The following is an 18,486-nucleotide window of genomic DNA, read 5'->3' as shown; positions in this document are numbered from 1 at the left end:
GCGGCGTGTCGGCAAAAACTGGCTGACTGACTTTTGGAAGCCTGGTCTTCCTTCAATGTACAACTTGCATGCGAACACAGGGGAATACGGGAATTATTAGACCTCCCCGAGCTGCGTTTCGCAACCCGTCATCATTTTATGTAGGTGCATTCTGTCCTTATCTTATTATCGTGGCCAAATCTTGCGATCTCTGGACGTAGCTAGAGTCTCCTATTTGTAGTCAATAATTGGTAGTCCCTTCCGGATAAATATTCCCTTAACTTCACGTAAATACATGCCACAAATACTACACGCTTGTGTGTGCTACACACTGTGTCACGCATTGTGCAGAGACACATAATGTTCCACGCGCGCAAAAAGCTTCCCCCTCGCATAAATTTTACTTCTTTCGTATTGCATAGCAGATGCCCTTTCTACAAACCACTTCTACACAAGTAGCCTCACGGGTTAATAAGGCCAAAGCCCCAAAGCCGAAATATAAAAAGCCGACAGCGTCAGTACCAGACCGTTACGCATGAAATCGCCACGGGCGTCGCTGTTGATCAAGCGACGGCAGCGCCCTCCAGCTAGTGCACGGTGCCTATAGCTTCCCACTCGACTGCCGCGCACCAGCTCACTGCATCGCTCGGAATCTTGCCGAATCGATAGAGCGGATATAACAAATTGAAAAACGAAGAAGTGGTGAGTTCATGCACCTCCCAGAGCCTCACCTCCAAAAGGTTCACGACATCCCTGTACATTTTTGTGACTAGAGGTGTAAAAAAAAAAAAGATATGCGACACGACGAAAACATAGCGCCAAACCAAAAGAGATGCGACCTCTCTTTTTCTTTAGAAATTGGCAATAGCTTTTTGCACTGGTGTTAAATGGTATGCTGTACACCATTTCCCAGCACTTTTCGGTGCTGTAAAGGATGATCTGCAGTGAAATGCATGGTTCTTTGTAGCTATGAAGTGTAGAGGCGAGGGAGTAAGAGGAAGGAAGGAGGAGCAAGCGATCGCCGGAACCTAACCTCTCACATGTGGTACACTGAGCGTAGTGCTGTCTGTGCAAAGTATTTACGAGTAACACTTTTCGAGCAATAGAGTAAACCAACTGGTTTTACAGCTGTGATCATTGGAGACGACAGTCTGAATTACAAACACAGTATTTCACATGAAAGCATGCCAGGAAAGTTGTTGGCTATACTTGACTCTTTGCAGATGCACGGCTTAATTGCAAAGACATATCCTCGTCACCGTTACAAACGTTTTACACCCCACTATACACTTGATGAACGTGCCCTGCACAGTGTGTATTTCAGTATATATGTTCCATCCAGTTCACTAATTGTGGCCACGTGAGATGCTGAGGCGCTCACCCCTAGTGCCGATGTGAGACAGGTGGGGTATACGGCACTCACGCTGGCCACAGAGCTTAAGACGGGGCGCGTGGGTGCTTGTAGTCAGCCATTCACATGGCTTCCCACGGCAAGAAAAGTAAATGGCGCACAAATAACAACAAAAAAACAAAACAAAAAGAAACCCATATTTTCCATGTGAATCTAAACCCGGGGAACATATTTGGGCAGTTGTTGGCCAACCAAATACATACCAAGTGTTGGCCCTTTTGGCAAAAGGAACAAATCCCATTACCAAACTCTCTGGCCTAGCTTAGGCCATTTATGGCAACTTTGGCTAGTCAAACTCAGCACAATATTGGCCCACATCTGGTGTGCTCCTTGGGCAGACCTGTGTTTGGGCACACATTGGCCAGCCAAACCTTTGGTCAAGGAACCAATGACACACTGGTCCCATACACTTTGGCCAAACTTGGAAAGTGTTTGACAAGTCTGGTTAGCCAACTTTTCACCAATGTTAGGCCATATTTGGCATGTTTGCTTGGGAAGTAGGTCACAAAGCGAAGGGCCAATGTTACAGAAGGCTGACTAATACAACGGGAAGTGCGGGCGATAGTGGAGGCTTCCAACAGAAGACGAAAAGCCTCATCTTTGATAACATGTACAATTGTTGTTTGGGACTACAAAGGCTTACAGGCGTCACAGGATGAAACATGCTTAGCAATTTCTGAGGAAAAAACATTATTTTTAACATTTGGCACATGCTCCTTGAGGCGTTCATTAATGCATCTCTTCGTTTGGCCCACATAAAAGACACCGCAACTGAAAAGAATGCGAAAACGACTGACTAAACGAAAGAACGCTTTCATAGGGTGTTTGGTTTTTGCTTGAAACACAGCCTTCAGGACCCTGTAACAACGGACCTCGGTAGTGTTTGAGGCTAGAATTTGAGATTTGGTATATATGTCTACCACCACAATGAATTATGATTTTTTTCGTGAAAATCAGTGATGGTCGAGCAGCATCGGTGGTTCACCTGGCATGGAATGCACCAGCATGAATACTTCTCCCCTGTTTGTGAACAAATAACGTCATAGTGTTCGACAGCGCCACCAATTTGGTGGACTTGAACTACGCTTGGAGCTAATGGCGAACGAGGTCGCACCCGAAAGCCATGGTCTTAAGGGGATTACGATGGTTACGGGGATTACGAGGGATGCGACCTTTGGCTGTACTTTTCTTTCAATAGGAGGCAGCGAACATGTGCCCATTCGTGGAACCCAGCCCTCCCCTTCCAATCTATTTAGGTTTCAGTCTGTCTACCAACGTCATGACGTTTCTCGGGTAGTGGTTCATTACTGACTCGTGGAACAGAACAGAAGGGGAGCTTCTATGAGAATACATTGCAGTAGAACAGGTAATAGCAACCAGCACTGCAGCAGCTCCTTTCTTGTTTCGTACTTGTGTCTCACATCACGCAAATGAGAATTTCACAATACAAGATACACTTACACTCCACACACAGTGTACGATTTCATATATATCTGTGCACGAAAGATTTAACTCAACAGCATGTTTGTTTTATTTCCAGATTAAAATCCTATGGACTTCAAGAATGAAAATGCTTTCATATGAACACAGGCACGGGCTAGCATAGATGTTATGAGTACTAAACACAAACTGAGATCACAGTTCCATGGTGATGCTTCCAGACTTGCCCTTTCTTCCCAGCTGAGGAAATGTAGACTTGCCTAAGAAAACAAAAGCATACATATGTAGCATTATATAATCATGATGCTGGGAGTTGTCTACAGATATTGAAACCATGTTTGTGCATGTTTTCACCTAGTCTCAATTCTGGAGCGTTTGTAATGGAACTAGCCTTGTGTTATGCAAGCACAGCTTCACAAAACCAAATCTTTTCATTGCTATCAGGACCTTCATGACATTGGCGATAGTTTGGGTGAAAGCATGCCAGGAAAGTTGTTGGCTATACTTGACTCGGCAAGAAAAGTAAATGGCGCATTAGTCAGTTATGCAAGCACAGCATCACAAAACCAAATCTTTTCATGGCTATCAGGACCTTCATGACATTGGCGATTGTTTGGGTGCCATGCATAAAAGGAAGTTCCCGGAACAATGGGTGTATTTGGAGCCTCCTAAGTGTCCTTTCCCAGGTTCTCAGGAGAATGTCTCCATTTACGGTGTTTATGAGGCTACCCGGAAGCCGAGTGCCTCTGCATTCTGTAAATGCGGCAAAGGTGGGAGGATAGACCGCTCCCTCTTGTAAACAAATGACAAATAGCATTTGACAGCGCCACCAATTTGGTAGAGTTGAACTACGCTCGAAGCCAGGGGCGAAAAAGGTCGCGCCCGAAAGCCACGGTCTTGAAGGGATCACGACGGTCCCTGAAAGAGACGCGACCTTCGGTTCTACTTTTTCTTCAATAGGAGGCAGTGAACATGCGCCCATTCGTGGAACCCAGCCCTCCCCCTCAGATTTGTTTAGTTTCAGTCTGTCTACCAACATCATGATGACGTTTCTCGGGCAGAGGTCTATTGAAACCGTCTATCAAGCCCGCTGAGCAGCACCGGAGCGTGTGTCAAGGGCCGGAAGTGGTATTGCTTTTCCCCTGCATGAGACAAGGAGCGCACAGGGTGCACCTGGGAATGCACACCTGAAGTTACTTTGGAGGTGCTACTGTTAAGTGATCCCCTGAAAGAACACAAACAACGCTCTCAAAACACCAACTTAACACACCCAATGTTGACGCATTAATATAATTATCTGCTATGGACACCTTGTCTCTCCTATTACTACATGAAAATATTAGGGGTATGCAAATATTCGAGTTCTCGAATTGGAATCTAATATTAAACGCTCGAACTATTCGATTCGATAGAGTCGAATGTCCAAGATTCGATTTTTCAAATATTCTATTATTCCACGAATAGGAACGACGCCACCCGAAAGTGGGCTTCACTTGATGACTTCCATGAATGATGTTCCATTCCATTCAATCTTCCATTCCACTTTACGAAACTGCACTTGCTGCAGGACCACCACAGGTGGGACGGTGTTTAGTTTAAGGTAACGTTATCCAAAGTTAGTTTTGTAGACATCGTCTGTGGAAGGGGCGGCGACTCTCCCACATCTAGCTTAGCGGTGCCGTCGATGTCTGTGAGGTTGTCTTTAAAAAGATAGGACTCATATAATGACTGCAGCCCACGAACAAGATGGGTGTCCTTAAAGATATCCCTTACATTCAAAATTTCAGCAGTGCAACTTCCTCGGGCGAGAGCAAAGAAACTAAAGGGTGTTCACGGCAAAGCTGAGACAGGATACCAATTCGATTGTTTCACAAATGGCATGTGGTTGTCCGAAACAATTACCGCCTCAGCCGTATAACATGCTACGGCCTGACACAAAATTTTGAAATGAAGATAAGCACTCCAGTAAGTGTAAGCTCATCTAAAAAGCAGGAAGCACTCTCATGTAAAACTAAAGAGTAGGGGTTTTTAGCAGAACTGCATCTCTCTCTTATGACAGTTAATGCCAGAAAAATTACACTAAAACCTTGGGCTACAAAATGGAAACTTTTATTGCAAAAGTCACATATTCTAAATTTTGCACAACTATTCTATATTCGATTCGGTATTCAGAATTTCCCCCCCCCCCCCATTCAATTCGATACTCGATTCGATGTCTGATATTCTGATTCGCACACCCCTAGAAAATATCATTAACTTCTGCCCTTCTTTTGATGACTCATTTTCTCATTTCTGTTTTCATATTATTTGTTCCCTTTTGTTTATTGCAGCTTGTGAAAACTATGCTTGCAGGAGTACCACAGTTTTCAAACCATATGGCATATGCAGTGCACAATGTCGCTATATGGCGTATCACAAAAATATGTGGTTTTCGAGATGGCAGAAGGCTGCCCTGTGTGCATGTGACTTGATGTAGAAAGTGCTCTGAGGCTATGGACCAATGCACCTGCAGGTTCATGACGATTTTACTGATTTTGTGTGGGAATGTTCACTTTGTACATTTATTGTACTGCATGTCGGGTGCTCCCTGGAAAGCTTCACAGACAGCTCATTAGCAACCACAGTTGCAAAGCAATGTAGTTTGTGTAAACTCGGCATGGTCATATCAGCACAAAAGACATGAACAGGAAAAAACGTAGACAACACACCACTGACTCTCAACTAGCAAGTTTAGTGAAACAACATCTATTTAAATAGTCTGGATCCAAACATTGTCCTTGTGGTAATTTTGAAATTGCACAATCGTGATGGTCTCACAGTGTTTCGATAGAACCAGTGAGCCATGATAGCTCAGCAGGAGACAGCACCAACCAAGGATCGTTGACACACAACTAAGGCCTCGATAAGTAGAATTCAATGTTTCCTTTGTCTCCCTGACAGACTTCCTTCGTTATTATGCTTGTCATAGTATGTTACATGGAGGTCCAGTTTATTATCTTGCAGATAGATACGTAAGGTACAGCTAGTCCGAAGGAGACTGTGCCTTAGTGTTCATCTTACGTTTACACTACAGTGCGGGAGAAAGATCACTAGACTTTGTCCAGCCTAGAGTGCTTCGGGAAGGTTATCTCGAATAACTGATCACATGATCAGTTGCTATGCGGCGTATGCAGCATAGTAAATGTTCTCTTACTCTATCTCCTGCTGGGTTATCATATCTTGCTGATCCTATCAAAACACAGACATGAGTGCCTGCGATCTATATTACCTAACTGGGAAACAACTGCACTGATAACCTCTGTCCACAGACTTCTTGAATATATGCTGTCTCATTAAATTCACTACGTGATAGTCACTGGTGTGTCATCTGTGTTATACATATACTCTCCGTGTCTTTTCCACTGACATATCCAAGACAAGTTCGTGAGTAGGGACCGTGAGTTCATGCACAATGCATATTTTTACAACACGTTCTAATGGGTATCCTAACATTTCTCCACACACCACCACCGACCACAACGACACAAATCTACGCTCTTTTGTGTGTCATGTAATTGCATATTTTGGCATATTTCTTCCTGATCGTCATATAATATGATGGTTGCATATCATATCATATTTTGGAGCCATTTGGATGATTTTTATAACATTTGTCATTCCCCCTTTTGCCACTGCTCACGTTATTTCAGAAGTGTGGTCACGAGCCCAAGCCCTGTGTCCCAGCTACACATCTCAGCTACTATGCTGCTTTTAGGCTGCTTCGTGCTACACAATCAGTGGTTTCAGCCAGCACCACTAGCACCCAGAACGAACTCCTCGAAACAGAACGCACAACAAGTGGACAGCAATAAAAAATTAAAAAAAGATCTAATGATGCCACAAGCATCCGTTTGTCACAACATTTTTTCTTTAAGACATTGGCGTGAAAAATTACTTAGCGGCAAGTCGTGCTAATTTGAAATTTCTTCCCACTTCCATCAAAAGCTGGAGTCTGGAAAGCTGTCTCTTGGAGATGCTAGAAGTTGTGCTTGATAAAAATAAGGGACACAAAGTATCGTGGTCAGTGAGCAGCTGTTCTCGAAGGCAATGAACAGGCAGCTTTCTGCACATAGCACGGATGAGCTAGGTAGTTTGTGAATTTTTTTGAATAATATCCAGCGAGAAAGAGCACACATTTTTGCGGTACATGGCATTCTTAACTGGCGAAACAGGAAGTTTTTTAACCATCCCATGTAAAAACGCATATGCATGTGTGTGCAGTTTTGAAAACTTGAGTATGGCTATGGTGGCATACTGCAATGACCAATGAGGAATACATTAATGTGCACGTGTGAACTTCCAATAAGGTACAGTGAAACCCGCGTATAACGATATTGACGGTAATCGCGAATTCCATCGTTATGCGGGGTACATCGTTAAACGAGGGCTGACCTAAATAGCGCGTCCCCGAAAAGTCGCACGCCACCCCGCGTGTAGCAAAAGAAAAAGAAACAGATCCTAAAAAACACACACACAAAAAAAAACGGGAAGCTGTGTGACACCGCAGTGGCTTGGGAAAACAGCGATCAGAACTCGTGGAGGGAACCAGACAACATAGCAGGACAACTTCTGGCAACACTACACGTCACCATTCCGCAAGTCGGCTTCACCTAACGCCTGCGTGCTCTAGGAGAAGCTCGCTTTAGAACACTGTCGCGCGACTCGCGGGTGGAAAGCACGTGCTAGGCCTTTTGAATCATCTCGCGAATTTAAGCAGCATTGGCCAAATACGGAGACATAAAAGCGTTACCACCTACCTCTTTCACTGACAGTATTGGAAAATGAACAGTCGCTGTCTATTTTCTCGCCTCAATTTTTATTTTGGTTTAATTATTTTGACGTGAATTTCGGATGATACGAATTTTTTCCGCTACCCCGTGAGATTCGTAGCATCGAGACTCTACTGTATCTTATCGCGGCGAAAATCGCCGCGTGGTGGGACAGCATCCAACATCGTTATACGAATACTCAGAACCGCGGTCTCCATCGCTATACGCGGGTCGTTCCCCCATAGAACCAATGTATATTTTGAGGGTAAAATCATGAACCATCGTTTTACGAGGGATATCGTTATACGCGATATCGCTATCCGCGGGTTTTACTATATACATTTTAATTTACAGAACGTTTTTCAGGAAGATTACATATTTATACGGTTCCAAGTTATGCAAAAGCTTTCGGAGCAAGATTCCCCACGTCATAATATTCCTGCATATCTATGCATATTTTGTGCCGCATATTTGCATGCATATTTTGAAATATTTTTGTGCATAAATTCCTGGGCCCTATTCATTAGCAATGCTTTAGATAGCATTAAAGCTAATGACTTGCTGTACATGAGTTACGATGAAAACCTGCTGTCATCACAATCAGACCAAAATTTGATTCTGACTCTGATAGACATGTTTTGTATGTCTTGCTTCCCTTGACTTTTCTTTGGATTTTGCAGCATTTCCTTTGTGCAACAAGTTAATCCAACGTTTACCTTTCGTGACTGTGTGTGGCATCAGCAGTGGATGCTCGTTTCAGTGTTCTGTTCAGGACATGAGGCCTTACTGATATTATGCTGTGCGCTTAATTTTTGCAATCTCAGACATTTTCTACTTGCACAATATTTCATACTTAAAGGTGTTTTGGTGCTTATGCAAACTGCATAAAAACATTTCACCTGCATTGTTTGAAAGGTCCTTGGAAGCATATCGAGGCTACTCTTTATGATACCAAAATGTTTACTGTAGTAAGGCATTTTGTATGTCAGTGAAAGAGGTTTGTGTAATACATACTGGGAGGTGGGTTGATCTTTGAGACCAGGTAGATGAATGGCTCAATGAGGCTCTTGCGGTCCATTGCCGTCACCTCCACCAACCGCACTGAAATAGAAGTTGTTGCTTTCTTTGTAAAGTTTAACCCAACATATTCATGTACTAATGCAACCTAGTGTAAATTTTAGACTCGACAGCAAGGACAAATTGCCTACTGGTATATGAAACATGTTGCTGGGTGTTTGGTTTAGTGGGTGGTTTGCAACTTCCCGTCAATATGATGTAAGGGAATTGCAATGTCATGTGGATTTATGCTTCCAGTCCGAAGTTCTGCTGGAGTCGCATAGCATCAGCATGTTTTCAACATAAAAGTAGGCGGATTTTCGGCGCTTAGATGCACTAATTCTGTGGCAAAAGGGACATAAAATGAATCACATACCCTGGGATTCTGCACCTTTAGAAAAATGTCATCAGCATCAAAGAAAATTGAACTAAGGTGTGTAGGCGGTTGTCAGGAAATGTGTACTTACAATGTTTAATTGTGCATGGCTGTGATAACATTATAAACTCATAATGCGAAAATAATTCCATTAAAGTCACAACTTCGTCTCAAAGTAAAAGGAAACGACTACATGCATATGATCCTCAGAGTGCCGAAGACTGCTTTATTTATTTTATTTAAACATACTGCAACCCCTTTATGGGGGTTATTGCTGGAGTGCATCAAAGAAGCATTCACAGGAGAATTGGCGGACAGAACCATCCAGAGCGTTCCAGTCTTCAACGCAACAAGGAAAAAAGCTATACTTAAGAACGTCAACACGGGTACAAATGGGTACAATATTTAGCTGATTAGAGCTTCTGAGTGAGGATGTTCCAGCGTATGATAAATATTTGCTAAAAGGAGTTCTTACTTTACAATTAATAATAGAATGAAATGCTCTAAGGCGAAGAGCACGCCGTAATGAAATGTTCTAAGGTGAAGATCACGCTGTCGAACTTTTAGTGGAGTAATGTCAAGGTCACGAAGTGCTGCGCTTGGTGAAAACCATGGATCGTAACGCGATAATATAAAATGTACTGCCTTATTTTGGACCGAGTCAAGTTTAGCAATATCAGACTTATTGTATGGGTCCCACACTTCACATGCATATTCCAGGACCGGGCGTATTAGCGTTTTGTATGCAAGTAACCTAATTTCAGGCGTAGTAAATTTTGATGTCCTCCTCAAATAGCCAACCTTCTTCAGCGCTTTGGAACAGATCATTTCTATATGTGGTGACCAGGACAATTTCTGGTTAAGGATAACATCCAGGTATTTGTAACTGTCGACTGATGCTATAACCGAATGGTCAATTTTATAGTCAAAAAGGAGCACAGAATAACAGCGTGTAAATGTCATTTTGGCACATTTTCCGAAGTTAATGAGCATGCCCCACTTGTTGCACCACGCAGTGATTCTATCTAAAGACTCTTGGAGTAATAATTGATCACTATGTGAAGTCACCTCTTTATAGATGAAGCAGTCATCTGTGTAAAGCCTTATCTCCGCTGGAACCATCCTTAGCAATATCATTAATAAACAATTAAAAGAGCAGCGGTCCCAACACAGACCCTTGTGGGACGCCAGAGATCACATGGGTATCTGCGGAAGTACACTGGTTATAAAGAACACTGTGATCGACATGAAAGGTAATCCTTAATCCGTGATACAATTTTCGAGTTTTTCAGCAGGGACTGCAATTTTAAGAGTAGTTTACGGTGGCATACAAGGTCAAACACCTTGCTAAAATCAATGAATATAACATCTGTTTGTTTGTTCCTAGTAATGCCAGTTGCCAGACTGTGGACAAGCTCTATAAGCTGTGTAACAGTGGAGTAACCCACGCCGAAAACTGTGCTGATACTCAGACAACAAAGAGTGGGACTCCAAAAAATCTGTTATATGGTTACATAATACATGTTCAAATACTTTGCAGGCGGTAGACATTAATGAAATTGGACGATAATTCTGTACAAGCTGCTTGTTGCCTGATTTAAAAATAGGCACAACAATAGCTTTCTTCCATATATCAGGCACCTGCTCAGAATTAAACGACTTATTGAATATTATTTCTAAGTATTTGGACATCCACTCAGCATATCTAGCCAAGAAGACGTTTGAGATTGTGTCAGGACCACTACCGTATTTTCACGCGTATAAGCCACACCACAGATAAGCCGCAGGACGCGTTTTTAGGAACGTTTTGAAAATTTTCCCGCAGATAAGCCGCGGGCAATACGAGACGACTCCTATGTGCGACAAAGGAGACCATAGAGTAATGCCATAAACCCTGTGGTTCATACTCCGGGATCAGCATAGTGTACAACAAAGGAGGTCAGTTCTAGAGTTCTACCAAGATCGGATTGTGCCCTTGTTGGGCGCTTTTCATGTATTGATGGGTCAGTGGTCTTCCAGAAGGCATGAATCACTGTCACCACTTTCGTTAAAGCTGCATGGGGGCAATCTACTCGAATGTGGACCCATCCCTGTTAGGCACTGTCCGTGCATCAGCAGGGCAGTGCTATTCCAGAGACACTGTCGACCCTTTCGTTAAAATCAGTGTATGGGGAAAATACCTGAAAAAAAAAAAAAGTCATCAGATAAGCCGCATAGCGCCCACGAGAAAAAAAAAATCGCGCAGAAGCTGCGGCTAATACGGGTGAAATTATGGTACTCTTCTTAGAATCAAGTTTCAACAGCTGGTTGAAAATGCCAGAAGCAGAGAAATGCAGATCGTTTATCGGAGGAACCTCATCGGCTAGAACGAAGTCTGTACCGCCCTCGTCATGTGAACCAAATACGGAAGAAAAGTAACCGTTAAAGTGGTCGGAAATGATTGAAGCATCAGAGGAAATATCTCCACAGATCATGAAAAAGTGCACGTTAGATTCTTTAGGACGAATTGTGTGCCAAAACTTCCTAGGATTTGTCTTCAGAAAATTAGAGAGTGAGACATTGTAATAATAATGCTTAGCAGCTTGCATCTTCTGCTGCTGCATAGTATACAGCTTGTATGTTTTGTTGCACCATATCTGAAATGCTGGTTGTTATCTTCGTTATCTCAAACATCAAATTAACTGTGTTGAAACCGACCATTTCGCACAGCAAAAGATCTCGATTTTAAAGCGTATGCCAAACGAAACCAAACCATGCACAAAGTATCACGAAATCAGTGATGGAACTGCCTCCAAGCCTGGGGGCGGTGGCTCTGGCACACAAAAAAAACACATTTGGCGCAGAATTTCACAGAATGGCGCACCTCCGCCGTATGTATTCCACTGCGTCCCGAGCAATACATCGTGTTTGCAATACATACTCTCCACTTTCTAGTGAATATTGGGGTTCAGGACATCTGGGAACAAGTATCGGCATGTACGGTTCAAGTCCTGAATGCTCAATTGCTTGTGCTGTCCTTACGGGCCTACACCCTGAGAATGATCCATAGTAGAGGCGCCGGCAACTCCGGAATCAGCGTCGTCAGTTATGCCTATCCACAATTAGTTAAAACGCAGTTGTTTAAAAACAACTCCCATGCAAACGAGCCAATATTCCATCGCAGGCACGTGACGTGTCCAATGCTCGGTAAATTTGCACCACCACCTTTCGTCCAGTACGCACACACTTGATGCACTTATTGCTTATTGCTTGATGCTTTATTGTTCACAACTTCTCTTTGAAGTACAACAACGTAATACGATTTTTGTATTAAGTTAACATAAAAAAACATATTGCACGATTCCACGTTAGGGGTGGCGACACACTGCGGAGAACGGGCAAAAGAAATTTGAACAAACAGTGAAAACAGTGACTAGTGAGCTACTGGGGTAATATTGGTAGTCCTGTATATTCCTTTGTACAAGGATTGACGACACAGTATTCGAAGCGAGTATACTGTTCACTTGTTGTTGCATTTTTTCTTGGGGCCTGTGACTTGGCATCGACTTGGCATGACTCGGCTTCGTTGTTCAGAGGCATGACGAGAATAGAGAGGGCGCGGGAGCATCGCTCGCGGTTTTTGTTTCGTGTTCATGCGTTCGAACCGGGGCATCTTTGTTCGGTGCAGCTGTGGCGCAGAATTAGGAAAAATTGCTTTTTCGGCGCGGGGTTGCGCAGGCAATCCCAAATGGCGCACTTTGGCGCAAACGGCACAGCAGTTCCATCACTGCGAAATCTAAACTTTGCAATAAGAAAAGTGTGTGCAAAGAATGTGTTAAATGAAGTTACTTGTTTGGGGGGAGGCGATTCCAGGCAAACTCATCCTGGTTGTCGTTTAAGCCAAATTTTATAAACTCTTGCTTTGCTTCAATTGAGCGAAACTAAAAGTTTGAACCGTAAGTTTAAGTCCCACCGTGCGTAGTGCCACGTCTCTACTTGAAAGCCACCCATTCATTTTGGTCTAACTCAGTCATACCAGAAATTACTCTCAACGATGTAGAAGTACTTGCATGCTGCTACAATATGATACCCAGGGAGGGGCACTACCACAGACAGGAACGAAGACATAACACAAGACACGAGCATGACCCCACTGTACTAAAAATTAGTAAACAATATAGAAGTCTGGGCATGTTGGTACAACATGATACTTAGAGAGGGGAACAAAAAAATATGAGGACAAAAGCAAGTACAAGACATGACAGCAACCACACTGAACTAGAAATTAACCTCAACAACCTAGAAGTTTTGGGCATGTAGGTAAAACATGATACCTAGGGAGGGGCGCAAAAATATATAAGGACAAAGAGGGAGCACAAGATACGAGAGCGAGGCTATTGCACCACAAATTAATCTCAACAATGAGAAGTTTTGGAATGCTCCTATGATACTTAAGGAGTGGTGTGAAAACAGACAAGGTCAAGGAGGAAGCACAAGACATGAGAGCGAGCTTGTTGTACCAGAAATTGACAGTACAGCAAACACTTTTACTATGAAATAGTGGTTATTTATAGGGGTGTGCGAATATTCGAGTTCTCGAATTCGAATCGAATATCACGCTCGAACTACTCGATTCGCGAATCGAATATCCAGTATTCGAATTTTCGAATATTGGCCTATTCCACGAATATGAACGACACAATCCGAAGGTGGGCTTCACCTGATGCTTCCGTGCATGAGGTGAAGCCTGCTTTATGAAATTGACCTTGTTGCAGGACCAACACAGGCAGGACGGTGTTTTGTTTGAGATAACTTTATCCAAAGTTAGTTTTGTAGACATCGTCTGTGGAAGGGGTGGCGCCCCTCCCATATGTCGTTTAGCGGTGCTGACGAGGGACTTTGGTTTAATGTCTGTGAGGTTGCCTTTAAAAAGTTAGAGATCTTGAATAATGTCTACAGCCCACGAACAAGAAGGGTGTCTTAAAGATGTCCTTTCAGTCTAAAATTTCAGTAGTGCAACTTCCTAGGGCGAGTGCAAAGAAACTAAAGGGTGTTCATGGCAAAGCTAAGGTAGGATGCCAATTCGTTTGTTTCACAAATGGCCTGTGGTTGTCTGAAGCAATTATACAGCCTCATCCGTGTAACGTGCTACTGCCTGACATAAAATTTTTAAATGAAGGTAACCACTCCAGTACTCCAGTAAGTGTAGGCTCACCTGGAAAGCAGGAAGCACTCTCACATAAAATTAAAGAGTAGTGGCTTTGAACAGAAGAATTGCATGTCTCTCTTGTGACAGTTAATGCCAGAAATATTGCACTAGAGCCATGGGCTACAAAATCGAAACTTTTAGTGCGAAAGTCACATATTGTAAATTTTGCAAGGATATTCGATATTCGATTCGGTATTCGGAATTTTTTCCCTCATTCGATTTGATATTCGATTCGACTTAAAATATTCGGATTCGCACACCCCTAGTTATTTATTCATTTAGATATCTACTATGCACGTAGGCATTACAGTAGGGGTAATAATCACAAGAACAAAAACAGGGTAAATTAAAGCACGAAACCAACCCAAGCAAACATTGCTCAGCAATAACAGAACCAGCACCTAAAAAGTTATTTGTACAGCACAGCCTAGCAAGAAATAAGTGTATGTTTGGTGCAATCTCAACAGAAACTCTGTGAAAGAGCATTACATTGGGAGATGGACCATTTCATAGCTGCCTGCATCCTTAATCCAAGAATAAAGCTAAGAACCTTCATCTCAAACGTTGCGAAGGGTTTATCGAAGCCAAGTTCTTCGGAGGCCGTCAAGGCTGTGGAAAAGCTACTAGACAGAGTTGAGAAGGTATGGTACACAAGATCTTTTTACTATAGTTAGTCCGACTGTCATCCTCAGGGCAGAACTGATTACATGATTGGCTTTAATTTAGTGCAGATAATTTTAGTACCGCGTAAATTATCTGCCGGCTAAAAATCCTGCCGGTACGGTCGTAGACTGTATAGGCTGACCACGTCGATTTACACGTACATTATGCCGTGTTTGTCCACTGGAATTTGTTTCGTATAATCCGTTAGGAAGAGAGACATAAGCGAAAGCCATGCTTTACTACAAGCCTTGGGTTGTGTGTCGTGTGCATGGGCGCAGGCAGCATGGGAAAAATGAGTATTTAGAAATGCCACTTTTGCAAACATACGGTATTGAAGTACTTTCTTGTCATGGTCAACTCTCGATAACACATGTGCAGGTGGTGAGATATAGTGAAGTATTAAAATAGATTAATTGTGCGAAAATGTTATAAAAAGTTTCATGCGAAAATCTCTACGGCGATCAGAGAGAGAGCCCCACCCTAGCATAGCCTTTATTTCAGAGACGCTTTTACCAAAGCCATATCAACTGCATATGAACCTCGTAGCATGATTTTGAACTTTTTACTCATACCATTTAAGGCCAATATACTGGTGTCCTATAGAACGCAAGCATATTGGAACACGCATCAAACAAATATGAAATAAAGAATTTATCTAACCTTGTGGGGAGCTTACTTAAAATGAGAAAGTAACAAACCGAGTGAGCAACAGGCCCTGCTCACTGTAAATCCAACATGACTGTTCCACTTTAAGTCAAAAGAAAAAATCATGCCCAAGTACCAATTTTCATTAAAGAGACTGTAAAGGGAATGGCAAGCCTGTAGAAAGTCTCTGCTTTTCTGAAAGCTTGTAACTTGGACGCTTCAGATATGTAAGAGCTCTGCTGTACATAGAGCATTTTCTCAGGATTCAAACTTCAAAGATTGCCGCGAATAGCAAAACTTGGGGACACCTAGACTGCCAGGACCCTGAGGCGACTCACATGCCATCTATCGAAAAAAAAAAAAAAAAAAAAACGTAGGCGTAGAAAAAAAAAAAAAAGTCATCTCATAGGTTGTGGCCGTCAGCCAGCTTTCACCGTCGAAGGTGCACAGTTAGTGCATCCCAGAACGTAAGCCAGACATCCGTAGAAATCGCAATGATGCAGGGTTTTGCACACAGCGGTGATACCGAGCGACTTTCACAGCTTTCATCATCTGGTCACTCTACTCCTGCCAGGACCGTGGGTAATAACAGAGGAGTAGACTAGATTCACTAAAGAAGCTTCACTTCAGAGCAGCAACACTGAGTTGCAAGTGTGAGCAGGAGAGGCGATGCTGTTTCCGCGCCGACACGTATCACTTAATGGCGCTCACGATGCTATCTATCGAGCACACTGCGAAATGTTGTTCCTGCTGCGAGCAGTTCACTGCAATTGACAGCCATGAGCTCACCCTGACCTCCTCTGGACGGTCCCTCGGACAATAAGTTGACAATGCTGCACGACGATCATACACCCTTCCCTAACCCATGGCCTCTGGAGCGAGCATTGTTATGTTAGCTGTCTCTGTGCCTCAAGTGGGGATGGCACTTATCGCGCAGAGTGGATGCGAGATGGCTTCCCTGCCCGTCTATTTCCCTGTACACTGCACAGTCGTCGGTGAACAGCCATATCTTGAAAGTTTTCTTTTTTTTTAGTTCAGTGTTAGCATTGCGAAGCAACTGATATCTTGGAAGTAACACCTTAGGTGATGTCTATATAGGGTGTCTATTTTTATTCATTACAGAATTTTTATTAAAAAAAATAGCAGAGCAAAATAGATGCCGTTTTTGCAGCTGAGTTCTACGGCCAGGCCGACATCCTCTCTAAGAAAGTGTGCAACTACAAGATGACTAATTACCTAAAATTCAGTAATGAACTCTTTAGTTAGTGGATGTCAAGCAAAAGTGGGAGATCGGAAAGAGACCATCCTAGCTGAAAGCCATTCCATGTTTAAAAAATCCTGGAACACACACGTGTGTGAAGACATCGACGGCCGAATTTTGGTATGCAAACGAGCCATAGCCCATCGCAAACATCACAAACATGTCCAAACTCGTTCTTAAAAACAGTCCAAATGCTGGAGACTGACATCTTTAATGGGCATATACGTATACCGACAAACAACATAATAACAATGAAGAAAGTTTGATGTTTCAAAATTCATTAGTGTTTCTTCATCTGAATAACGTACCACAAGCTGCAGGTCCCTTTTTCTTCCCGGATGCCTATTGACATCCTCTTTAGTTATATTTATGTGCCAGGATTCCAATTGTTTCCTCAACCCCAATGACCTTCACGAGCTAAAAGTTCTGGACTATCGAGACCTAATCTATGACCAGTGCCCTGAGTGTGGTTTGGAGCTTAAAGTGCCACTACGGACTAAATCTCGTGTCCTCAGAATACAACCAAAGTTGTGTTACTGTGTGTGTCTTGTCTCACTTTACATGCCTGCAAAATACGAGGGGTGTTCAAGTCAAACCAGGACTTTTCATTTTTCGCAAAAGTAAAATGAACTTACAGGCAAGAAATTAGTTTTATTTTTCAACGTAATCTCCAGATACACTAATGGCTAATGCGCTTGTCCCAGTGTTTCACGAGGGCTTGGATGCCAGCAGCGTAGAAATCCTTACCGGCACGTAGCAGCCATGATCGGACCGCATTCTTGACCTCGTCGTCACAGCTGAACTGGCGGCCCCCAAGGAACGCTTTCAGTGGCCCGAAGAGATAGAAATCGCAGGGGGCGAGGTCTGGACTGTAAGTTGGATGTGGCAGCCACTCTCAGCCAAGTTCCTGTGAGGAGCGTGTCGTAAGATGCGCGGTATGCGGGCGTGCATTGTCCTGTAGGAGGAGGACTCCTTTGGTGATGAGGCTTGGACGCTTTTGCTTCAGTGCCTTATGCACATCCCTGAGAACCTGGCAGTAATATGCACTATTGATGGTGGTACCACTGGGCAGAAAATCAAGATGAACAATGCCAGCCTTGTCCCAGAAAACCGTGGCCATGACCTTACTCGCAGACGGGGTGCTTCGGAACTTCTTGGGAGATGGCGAGCTCGGATGCTTCCACTGTTTTGAAGCGCGTTTAGACTCAGGAGTGAAATGGTGCACCCACGTTTCATCACACGTCATGATCCAATCAAGGAACGGCTGTTCTTCAGTGTCGAAACGGTACCTTAGCTCTTGGGAGATTTTCAGTCTTCTCTGTCGGTCAAACACGGAGAGCTGCCTCGGGACCCAATGGGCACTAACTTTCCGAAACTGGAGGTGTTCATGAATGATAGTGTTCAACGTTCCCACAGAAAGGTCCATCTTTCGAGCCAGTTCGAGACATGTTATCTGTCGGTCCTTGAGGATCAGGCGCTCCACAAGTTGGATGTTCTCAGGAACTCTGACGCTGGGCTCTGAGCAGCCCGGGCTGGGATCGTCCTGCACTGATGTACAGTCGTCTCGGAACCATTTGCACCACTCAAACGCTTTGCTGCAGCTAAGTGTATCGTGGCCATACTGAGCCTGAAGTCTTCTGTGAATTTCAGATGACTTTA

General features: G+C 43.4%; 1 protein-coding gene across 4 annotated transcripts in view; it reads right to left on the bottom strand.

The window, feature by feature from the left end:
• Window positions 1-2,903: 2,903 nt before the first annotated feature.
• LOC135373345 (NF-kappa-B inhibitor-interacting Ras-like protein 1) overlaps window positions 2,904-18,486 on the bottom strand; it is a 42,693-nt gene continuing 27,110 nt past the window's right edge. For 3 of the 4 annotated variants that reach the window (XM_064606561.1, XM_064606564.1, XM_064606560.1), the window contains 2 exons: window positions 8,653-8,739; window positions 2,904-3,090 (listed from right to left, as the gene is read on the bottom strand). In XM_064606561.1, coding sequence (XP_064462631.1) covers window positions 3,026-3,090; window positions 8,653-8,739 — 152 coding nt within the window. In that variant the 3' untranslated portion in view covers window positions 2,904-3,025. The remainder of the gene's footprint in view (window positions 3,091-8,652; window positions 8,740-18,486) is intronic. The other variant, XM_064606563.1, reaches the window with a different exon arrangement.

The sequence above is a fragment of the Ornithodoros turicata genome, unplaced genomic scaffold, assembly GCF_037126465.1.
Source record: "Ornithodoros turicata isolate Travis unplaced genomic scaffold, ASM3712646v1 Chromosome23, whole genome shotgun sequence".
NCBI classification, from domain to species: domain Eukaryota; kingdom Metazoa; phylum Arthropoda; class Arachnida; order Ixodida; family Argasidae; genus Ornithodoros; species Ornithodoros turicata.
This window is presented reverse-complemented; position numbering and strand designations above follow the sequence as displayed.